This window comes from Leiobunum rupestre, chromosome 9 (genome assembly GCF_980474605.1).
Source record: "Leiobunum rupestre chromosome 9, qqLeiRupe1.1.hap1, whole genome shotgun sequence".
Classification (NCBI taxonomy): Eukaryota; Metazoa; Arthropoda; class Arachnida; order Opiliones; family Sclerosomatidae; genus Leiobunum; species Leiobunum rupestre.
In genome coordinates, this window is record NC_143392.1 from 59,115,460 (window position 1) to 59,126,377 (window position 10,918).

Sequence of the window (10,918 nt, forward strand, 5' to 3'; positions counted from 1 at the left end):
GTCCCAAAGTCAATAAGAAGGAGTTGGAGAGTACGCACCCATAACAACTGGCGCGACGGTGAGCCTTAACGAAAAACAAATGCAACCAAACGCAACGTAATCGCAAATTTAGCCGTTAACGCTTGCCGTCACACGTTGGTTTTGCCAACCTTTAAACTGCTAAAACGGTTATTTGACTGCGTACGCAGAGATCCAAGAAACTGCGTACGCAATGATTACCCTTTGCCCCTGACAGACAGACCCATAGACAGACAGACAGACTGACACGGTGGTTGTATAACCCCTCCTAGGGTACAAAGTCCCCTCGGAGAGGTAATAACAGTCGTTGCGTGGTTGGTATTCAGGATGACTGAACGTGGTAATATATGGTTCGATAACGAAACGCGTTGTTTATTTCGATTTGGGGCGAGGATAACATTTTAAATCAACTCGATACAACAAGAAATAGTCCAGTGTTTGAAAAAATTGCCATTGGACTTCGTAAGAAAGGATACGAGAGAGCCTATATTCAGTGCCACGATAAATTAAAAAAATTAAAGAAAGAGTGTAGAGATGCAATCAACAACCACAATAATTTTGGTCGTGGAAGAAAATAATGCAAATATAGCAGTTTTATCAACGAAATTTTGTAAACAAGGTCCTTGACTAAACCTCGTAATATCACGTCATCCAAAAAATAAAAGTGTGACTGGGGAGTGTTCAACAACACCCGAAGAAGTTGGTGAAGTATCTGTTTAACAGCCTCTCGCTTCTGAAGGTACGCGTATCCTAGAACCAGATACAATAGTCAGAATGGAAAACTGGCTAAGCCTTGTACATATGAAGAAGTTTTAAAAGAAAGTCCTGACGAAGACTCGTGCGATCGAGTCGAAACGTGCGTAGCGCGCAATTTAAATATTTGAAACTGTAATAGTGGATTTTATTTTAAATCGTAATTTGTAACCAATTCACATGTCATGTTCTGTATGTAGAAAGTATTGACATCACCGCTATAGATCAAGTGGAAACAACTATAGGAACGGCTACACATGGTAACTTTGGTATTTTCATATTTTTATTGCGTTGCACATTTGTTTACGTGTTTATATTTTAGAATCTGCTGCACCAATTAAAAATTAACGGAATAGAAAAAGTAAAATTCAATTGGAGACGTATCGATTTTCTTGGAGAAAAGCTCGAAGATGTTGGAATTGAAACAAAAGATGTTCGCTGATTTTGTGGACGATGAAAAAGACCGATTTAAAGGGAAAAAGAATGGACGACGATGGGAAACGAGACCGGCAACTGTACGATATCATATCATTTGGGAAAAAAGTTTCACTTCTTCCACACAACTTCCGTTCATGCCACCAATGATGAGGTCCCTGGAATTGCCACGTCAATCAAGACCAGAGTTGGGGTTCCTGCGACAATCACCAAAACCAGAGTCAACAATTACCAGGATCAATGATGGAAAGTTTGGAAAATGATTCCACGTTGTGGACTCAAGTGATCATTATGAATAACACCGAAAAAAAGAAGTTAAAACGAATGGCATTTTAAAAAATACTTTTGTATTCAATTAAAGTTCATATTTCAAACTCTGCGTTGCGAATATTTTAAGCCTCGTCAGCTGATCAACTCGTCGATTAAGTATCGTTCGTTGGTGCTTCGTCGCACTGGCTTTCATTTGTTAAAGGATTTAAATTTTCAAAATAATCTTTGTTTTGGAGTTCAAATAAGTACAGCAAAACGCAACAGGTAGATACGCTGTAGTTGACATTCATCAGATTTTTGTCCACTCGTTTTAACTGAACTATCCAACACCCCTTTAACCTACCAAAAGTTTTCTTTGTTTTAAGGAAAGGTTTAATTATCAACGGTATAAGCGAATAAGCAGCGTCACCAATAACATATACAGAATATCAGGGATTTCAATTTTGTTTTCCGGTGCATAAAAGGAACTTTGGCGAATATCTTCACATATGCCACTGTAAGCGAAAACCCTGGCGTCATGTACCCTTCCTGGCCAACCCACATAAATATCGCGAAAAATGTATCGAAAATCAACAACGGCCTGCATTATAATAGAATAAAAAGCTTTTCTGTTATAATTGGCGTGATTTTCTTCAGGAGCAATTATTGGGATGCATGTACCATCGATCGCACCGATGCACTGGGGCTAGTCCCAAACTTCTTGAAAACCCATCGCAATTTTTTTCATTGAGAATAATAACGTTAAAATGATTTTCTATGAGGTTTCGGTCAAGAACAATTATTCCAACAGTGGATGTACCTTTACAAAAGAAATTGTCAATTTTTCTATACTGTCCATTCGTTGCGAGTTTGTATAATAAAATTGCAACGCGTTTGGTTAGTGGAACAGCCATTCTCATTTCTGTATCTTGTTTTTCAATAAGTCATTAGTTAATCAAAAAGGTTAATAGCGTCATACGGAAATTTTGAACCAAAAGCTTTTGTGGCCAAAATACCATGACTTCGTCTTCAAACCATTTCAATTGAATTCTTTTTCGCAACGAAGATGATCGTTGAGTTCCCTTATAAAAACTTTTATCAATATCAGTATGACGTTGTTCAGACTCGTTGTTTATCGCAAATTTGTGATAGACTGCACGACCAGAGGGGCCTCCCACGCGCGTTGATGACTTCGGAGATCCGGCGATGGCAAGACCACACACGAAAGGATTTCCCTCTTACGAGGAGTGTACCCGAGGTTTAAATCACCGATTTTGATAACACTCGGGGGTATGTAGACCTTGGGGTAACATGAATTTTCACCAAGGGAAAAATTACGCTGGGCTTCCGTTTTGCTATAGCAACCGAAAATATTTTTGACAATTTAAAATTAAAAAACCTACATTTAAAAAAGCATGGAATTTTCTCGGTTTCACAGGGGGACTACTTGATGAATTTCACCCAAAATTGTTGAAATTTAGCATTTTAGTTGAAATTTAAATTTTTATTTCGGTTTTCAAAAATTTTCACAGGGTACCCCCCTGTGAAACCGAGAAAATCCCATGCTTTTTTAAATGTAGATTTTTTCATTTTATGTTGTCAAAAACATTTTTGTTTGCCAAAGCAAAACGGAAGCCCAGCGTAACTTTTCCCCTGGTGAAAATTCATATTACCCCAAGGTCTACATACCCCCGAGTTTTATCAAAATCGGTGATTTACACCTCGGGAACACTCTTCGTGAGATGAAACGTCGTAAAAATCCAACCCATGAGGGTCGATAGAGGCAGGTAGAATAGCGCGGACTAAGGCCTCTACGCTAGATACCGACGACAGAAAGGCGGGAGAGCGAGAGTAGAGGCATAGCGAATACCCAGGCCTCCTCGAGACACGGGAAGCGACGACTGTAGCCAAGGATTTCTTGTCAGAATTGTTTTATTGCAGTTTTTAAGAACCGGAAAAACCTATGTTTCATAATAAAATATAATAAAGACCTCAAAAATAACATCAGAAGAGAGCTGAATTCGCTCAAAACGGTGTAATTGTAATTAATAATTAGACTTGTTTCAGCAACTCAAATATCTTCGAAATTTAGTAGAAAACCTAACTTGTATTTTTGTTTGCACGCTAACATCCCGTGTTAAGTTAATCTATTACCTTATTTCTTTTACATTCGGAAAATAAATTTAATTTCTGAAATTACATTAAGTCACACCAACGTTTTGATTAAAGCTAGAGCGAAGTATCCAACAAACCGAACGGAGTGTACTTCGTTTTCGATACCAAAACGAACGTGACTGCTGTTCAAGACCATCTATTTACAGGGCCATCCCTCAAAAACGTTGTTTTTGTTGAACAGAGTGCATTTTTTGGGACTTAGCTCTTGGTCCTTCAAATTACTAACATTTCAATAAAAATCACATTGGCGTGTCATCGTTTAATTCCACCTAATTAAAATATTTCTCTGCAAACCGCTCAGAGAAGTGATCAGGGAAAATAAATAAGTAGAGATTACGTATTTTCGGGATAAACATTATTTTGCCAGGACCTCACTTTTGATCTGACTTCAAACGCGTCTCACTTTAGAAAACCCTCTTCGAGAAACTGGTACTGTAATGGTTAAAGAGATAGTGACAGCTTGGAGCAAAGTTAAATTTATTGACTTAATAACCTTCATTGGATAGAGTAGAATGCCGTGAATCCGAAAATATATATGTTTTACCACTTTAAATAAGTCTTTATTTATGAAAATTTACTTTAAAATATTTGTGAAATGTTATCTTCCCCGCAAACTACGTCATATTTGGTCGAGAACTCGAGCCGGTTTACGTGGAGGGGGGGATAAAATTTTAGAAGAGGATTTACTCGTAAGTTACAACAGCGTTTCTCGCAGTGCTTTCCATTCCAGTTTTTAGTAGGATTAAACCGGGAGTTTTGAAGAGTAAGGTTATTTTATAATTGCAAAAGTTCGGTAAAGTCGTTGGGGCTCGTTGATTACATTAGCTATTGTTTACAATATTTCAAGAGGGATTAGAACAAGGTATTTATTGTAAATTATTAATATTTAATCTCCGTAAAAGGAAATTTTAAGTTAATTTTATTTTAGGTTGCATTTATAACTCGTTTATAATCAAGGTAAAATGCCACCACAAAGCAATACTCCAAGACCTAACGCGAAAATGTACTGTGCTGTTCCTAGTTGTAAGAACAATAGCAACCAAACGCGTTTATCGTTCCATTCTTTCCCCTCAAATCAAACTCGTAAACAAAAGTGGCTTGTGAATTTGCAAATGAATTCTGGAAACTTAATAGTGAAAAAGTCAAGTAGAATATGTTCATAACATTTTTCGGCGGAATGTTTTTCAAAGAATCCAGAAACTCTAAGGCTTTTAATGTCTTCAAACGTAAGTTTACCTCAAACACAGGTGAGTTTAAAAAGTGGGGCATTACCAAACAACACTGTTATTGATATGCAAGTTGAAGACTCAGCACCAGCGCAAATCGGTGAAATCATAATAGTTTATTTTAGTTATTTATTGTAATTATTTACTTTGCCCTTTATTAGGAAGGAATTGAGTCACTCACTATTACTATCGCAAATACAAGTAGTCAAACCATATCGCAGAAAGAGTAAAAACTTATTTGCGAACTGTCGCTAATATGGGATGCCAAACTAGTTCAAATAGTGTTGAAGTTAATGAAAACCTGGACCCTATCATTTCATCCATCTACAACGATTATAATAATGATTTCGACATTATACACTATCTGAATTAAATGAAGATGATGTCATAACGTAAGTAAATTTAATATATTTGACAATTTTTTTTGTTTTTAGTGCTACGGAATTTGATTAGGACATAAGGGATGCCACATTTAGTAGAAAATTTGGGGTATTTGAAGCTTCCATATTACAGTTTTTTCAAATTTGTTTACAATGTTTGTCACCTTTTACTGTAACAAAAAACAACTTCCGGCTCTTTACTTACTGTGAAAGCAGTTTGCACCCAAAAACATGTGCGGATTTAGAAAAGTCCGCCCATGCTCTCCAGAAAGACATTGGGAAACATTTTGATTGCTGCTGCTATGCTTTTCTCCGGTCTTAATCCCACTCAAGCTTTACATCTCTTCAAAATTGCAGGAATTAAAATTTTTGACCGCCGTACATATTTTCGAATTCAACAAAACTACCTCTTTCAAACCATAACCGAGGTGAGTAACCTGAGCCTGAGAGTGCGGTCTCAATTTATACTTAGGGTCCAAACCACGTAACTCATTAATTAGCGTCAAAACCACGTAACTCATAACTTAGCGTCAAAACCACGTAACTCATTACTTAGCGTCAAAACCACGTACCTCAATTTTCAATTTTATTCAGGTTTGGAAATCTGAACAAAGTTCAAACTTTAATATGCTACGAGGGACGGATTGACATTTAGGAGGAGATGCACGAATGGATAGCCCTGGCTTTTGTGCAAAATATGGCAGCTATACGTTCCTAGAAACCAAAATAAAGAAGATAATTCACTTGGTTCTAGTTCAGGTAAACCAAATATTTGAGCCAACACTCAAATGTTGTTGACCTCGTTACAACTAAGTTCAATCTAATATTTTTTCATATGCAGAGTAACCAAGTAACAAACAGCGTTGCCATGGAATTAGAAGGCTTTAAAATTGGACTCGCAGATTTATGGAGAAATGGATTTACAATATCGTCCATTGTAACAGATCGACATATACAATTCCGTGCCTTTTTAAAGAAGGAATGTCCTAAAATTACACATTTATTTGACTGTTGGCACATGGTAAAATGTTGGTTTTGACGTTTTTTAAAAACAATTTCATAAATTTGAATTTAATCTATTTTCTATAAATTTAAAGCTTTAAAGACTAAAATAATGACATGCGCAAAGAAAAAGGGATGTGAAATACTTTCTGACTGGTGCCAAAGTATTCAAAATCATTTATATTGGTGTGCATCATCCAGTGATGGAAATGGGACGCTGATTCAAGATAAATGGCTCTCTGTTTTACGTCATGTAGGAAACGTCTATACAGGGCATGGTGGACTTTTTGATCAATGCGAGCATGGCCAATTAGACCAACATGGAAACAAAAATTGGATATTACCAGGTGAATTGACAGAGGGGCGGATCACTTGGCATAATCGGTGTACAAGCCTGTAGCTTTGACCATTCTAAAGTGTTTATGTAACTGATTACAGATTTAGCACTACCAAAGGCTGTACTCACTTTTGTACTCTCGTAATCAGTGTCGATTTTTGGGCAGCGGTTGGCCCCTTAGAATTGACTTGTGAAAATTTAAAAATATTGTCCTAAATATCAATTGACTTTAGATACTCCAGCGTTTGGATTCTTGAAAAAAATTGTGAAAGGTTTCAAGAAAGATGTATTTCATCTTTCGTATGGCGACCAGACTTCATCAGTAGAAGCATTCCATGCCGTAATTGTACATTTTGCACCCAAGAATACGCAATACTCTAATTTGGGAATGCAAGCACGGTACGTTGATTGATATTATGATGTAGTATTGAGGTTTACTTGGTGTTATCCAACAGATTGCTTCTTGCAGCATTGCATTTTAACGAAAACTCCGGGAGAATGCAAGCGAGAAGGAAAGATGCTAAGCTTCGTTGGGTCGTTTATTACCCAAAAGCTAAGGGTGGAAATTTTTAAATGAAGCCAATTATGCAAGCATCAACATATGGTACTGTTGTTGTAATTTGAATTTTACAAAATTAAAATTTAATTTGTATGTTATTATTTAATAGGCTATGTGGATAAATTGTTGGAATAATTGATAGAAAGCGCAGATGACAGTTACGAAGATGGGCTTAATAAATCTTATTTATCTTTGCCTCAAACTCCAAAACCATTAGCGAGCCAATATGAGCACCCCAATAAGGAAGAAGCAGTTGCAGCTTATAAACAACATAAGCGTTTTAATTAAAAATAAATTTGGTTTTAAAAAGGATATAAAAATTATTTATTTTAAAAAAGTATACATTTCATAGAAAAATTAAAATTTTATGTGAGATCGATAATCTTCAGTGGTTGCACCTGGGATGGGGGACACTTAGTCATTATAAATTCATACAGTCATTCACTTTTGATGGTGAAGAAAAAACCCCAACTATGATTAAGGTCGTAAAATACATACCGGTTTAAATTAGAGGCGGTGGTTGGAATCCACCGAAATTATCTGATGGAAAGTTGCGGCGAATTGTGTTTACAACGCAACTTGGGATGGGCCTTCTCTTCCGTCTGCCTTACCTAACGTATACCATCCTGGTGAACAATCTGTAGGAGATGTACCTATATGTTCTGCAATAATAAAACAAAATTACGAAATCATATCTCAAAATAGTATAACATTGTCTTACTTGGCGATTGTACCCGGAGGTGGAACGTTATTTCGTTCAAAGAACTCATAATACATTGTGTTTAGGACGATTCGGTTTAGGCAAACGTCTCTGAACGCTTCGCTCTGGGTAATGCAGCAATGCCCATCCTCTATAAGTCGGACTGCTTGTCGGACCTCCCTGCAACACGGACACTCTGCAACTTGGTGTGGCGGAGTGGTTAGCACTTTCGCCTCGCAGCAAGAGGAGCCGGGTTCGATCCCAGCTTGTGGCACTGGGTGAAAACTCGGAACAACTCCTTCTGCGTTGAGTTTGCAAGTTCTCTCCCCACTGGTTTAAGGGGTTTTCCCCCGAGTTCTTCGGTTTCCCCTTCCATGTAAACTTGTCTAGGTTAACGGTAATAGTTAGTGTAGGGAGCTGTTGGCTCGATCTCGTGGCATGCAGGGCTTGCCACCACCCTCCTACGCATTGTAACCTGGCCACTTGAATTAAGGGCTTCAAAAGTCGCATGATGACTTAGGCCTAAGGTGGTGCCTTGGGTATTAGCCTAGCTGATTATTATTATTATTATTATTATAATGTCGCCCATTACGAAACATCTATCACATTGACACCTAAATGGCACAGGAAATATTAGCCCTAACAATAATTTATTTAGTGTTCAAGCAGAAGGTATATACCAGTTTGTATTTCCCAAGCGTCCTTGCCCGGGTTGGGGATGTTCATCACCATCATTTTCAGACTCTTCATTATCGCCTACTGGTACAACGGCCAAGGGTTGAAATTGGTACGGCCTGAGGCCAAAAACCTCTTGTTGCTCAAAACCATCTTCGTCGTCGCTGGAAGGATTATCCCCCTCATCGATGAAATTTTCATAATCGGAATAATAAATACTATCTTGATCCGAATTATTGGATTCTGCTTCCGAAGCGCTATTGTTATTTTCCATATTGGCCGAAATTTTAAAATACGAAGCCTAACACCTTCACTTGTCTTCTACGGTCTACCACGATGTGTCACGTGCTACGACGACGGGCGGGAAAAAAACTTCCCCAAGCTCCTCACCCTATTTTACCTTTCCGACTTTAATAGTTGAAAACTGAACGAAAAAGCGCCCGGTCGCTACTATTTTCCTCCCGTTTTCACTCTAGCATTCTCTCTCGGCTCGCTATAGCGGCCAAGGCAGCGGCAGATAATACCCGCGAATGACGTCAGCAATATGAGACGCGGTGCTTGCGGAGAAGCTGACCCTCCCATTTAAATTCTTAAATTTAATAGTTAATTATTCACTAACTTGTCGTGGATACAGTGTGTAATTCGCTGTAAATCTATGTGGAATTGTTAAAATGTAGGACATCATTTCTCAATTTTCCAAAAGAAATCGATTCATGATTGTATGGTTTAAAAATTTTAGTCCGGAAAATATTCAATTATTTTTTAATTTTCTCTATTTGAAGATTTTTTTTGTACTTTTGTTAAGTGATTAATGAAGTTATGTCCATACGCCAGAGTAAGTGTCCTTTCACCAGTATGTAGTTCTTTATATATCACTTGTTTAAAGCAAGCTTGTCTTAAACTAGAAATTCTTATCATAATTAATTAAATAGTTTTCCTATTTTTAAACAAGTTAAATAATAACTGTTTCAATAATTTTCTAACAACTCGTCTACACACTTCTTTCGAAGTTTTTTTGGTTCCCAAAGTATACTATACATTTTGTTCTCAATTCTATTAAACCCTGTATAGGTTCATTTCTTCCTTTAATTTACCCAAGACTTAACGATTTTTCTCATTAACGGAAAAATCAAATACGTCCTTACTTGGTTTCAAATTAATATATCAAAATGTCCATGTGAAAAGAGGAGAGGCTTTCGCACGGTTTTTTTTTATAAATCCACTATAAATAGAACGATAAAAGGACAACGATTTTATACATCTGTATACTTACGAGATTCTCGTAACATCCAATAAATCATTTAAGGCGTAGGATGATTCGATTGCTTATATTTTTTTATAATTTTCCTAGTATTTGTTAATTTGTATGTTACAAAAATAATAATTAAAAAAAAATTTAAATTATATTTAAACATGACATATTTTTAAAATTCTTAATACAAGTTATAACTAACCAAAGACGCCGCTTTGCATGAGTTTTAAAATATTCTTTCTCAAAATCGTTAGTAGCTTGCATTCGTTTCTCAGTGTTAAATTACTAATACGCATTATGCCACGGTGCTTGCTCAAAAGTTAAATTAGGATGTCCTCCTTCATGTTTTAAACATTATGATAAGTAATATTTTAAACATCGGTAAATAATGACGTATTCAAATTAAATAGTTAGATCTGTTATAAGTAAATGCATTGTGTCTTTGATAGTCAAATCACTTTTCAACTACACGCTAAAAAAGGTTCGGTCAAATTCTACCCATTTTGGGTCAATTGTTGACCCAATTTTGTGTCAGTATTTCACCTACCAATAAATAAACCTGGCAAGGTTAAAACCTTGTTTCTTTCAAAAATATTTGACTAGAGACCTATTAGAGACCTACATATAAAACTAGAACATAGCAGATTAGGATATTGTTATCCAAAATAGTTATAGAAAAGTTTAAATTCTACTAATCCAGTTTAGTTAACTTTAAATTAAATTTTTGAAATCAAATTGCAAATTTTGTTTAACAAATTATGTGCAGAACAGAAAATATTTGGAATGGAAATCAAAAAACCTTACATTACTTATGAAAGAATATGGAAATAATTATTAGCACTCAAATTTTTAAATTTCAAACATGTGACATAAATTCAAAAAGATCTAAAAATTAACATTTGTCACTATGAAACCAATGTTTCATGCCTTTCACTGCATTGCATATGCTAGAACCTTTACCGTCTCCTATCTCATAAAAGGAATCCTGGATTAATTCCCAAACACTTCGACACTTTGATGGATAGTTTAGATCCAAAATGTAAAATAGTTTAAAACAAGCATCAACTGCCCTCAGAAGAGATTTCCTCGGAAAGTTATCTTATTCAACAATCACGTAACAGATTGTAGGCTCAAACAAGTCACCACAAGTTACAATA

The 10,918-nt window shown here is 36.3% G+C and overlaps 1 protein-coding gene across 1 annotated transcript; it reads left to right on the forward strand.

Annotated features, from left to right (window-relative positions):
- The first annotated feature begins 5,493 nt into the window (after positions 1-5,493).
- Positions 5,494-7,148, forward strand: LOC149931620 (uncharacterized). The gene is made up of 7 exons (XM_090158019.1): positions 5,494-5,664; positions 5,831-5,849; positions 5,892-5,995; positions 6,078-6,264; positions 6,334-6,585; positions 6,809-6,974; positions 7,031-7,148. The coding sequence occupies exons 1-7, from the start codon at positions 5,494-5,496 to the stop codon at positions 7,146-7,148; spliced, it is 1,017 nt and encodes a 338-aa protein (XP_090014145.1).
- Positions 7,149-10,918: the final 3,770 nt, after the last annotated feature.

Coding starts and splice junctions, on each gene's coding strand:
- LOC149931620 (XM_090158019.1), top strand. CDS start 5,494: ATGCTCTCCAGAAAGACATTGGGAAACATTTTGATTGCTGCTGCTATG. Junction 6,586..6,808: donor CAAAAATTGGATATTACCAG/GTGAATTGACAG, acceptor AATTGACTTTAG/ATACTCCAGCGTTTGGATTC. Junction 6,975..7,030: donor AATTTGGGAATGCAAGCACG/GTACGTTGATTG, acceptor GTTATCCAACAG/ATTGCTTCTTGCAGCATTGC.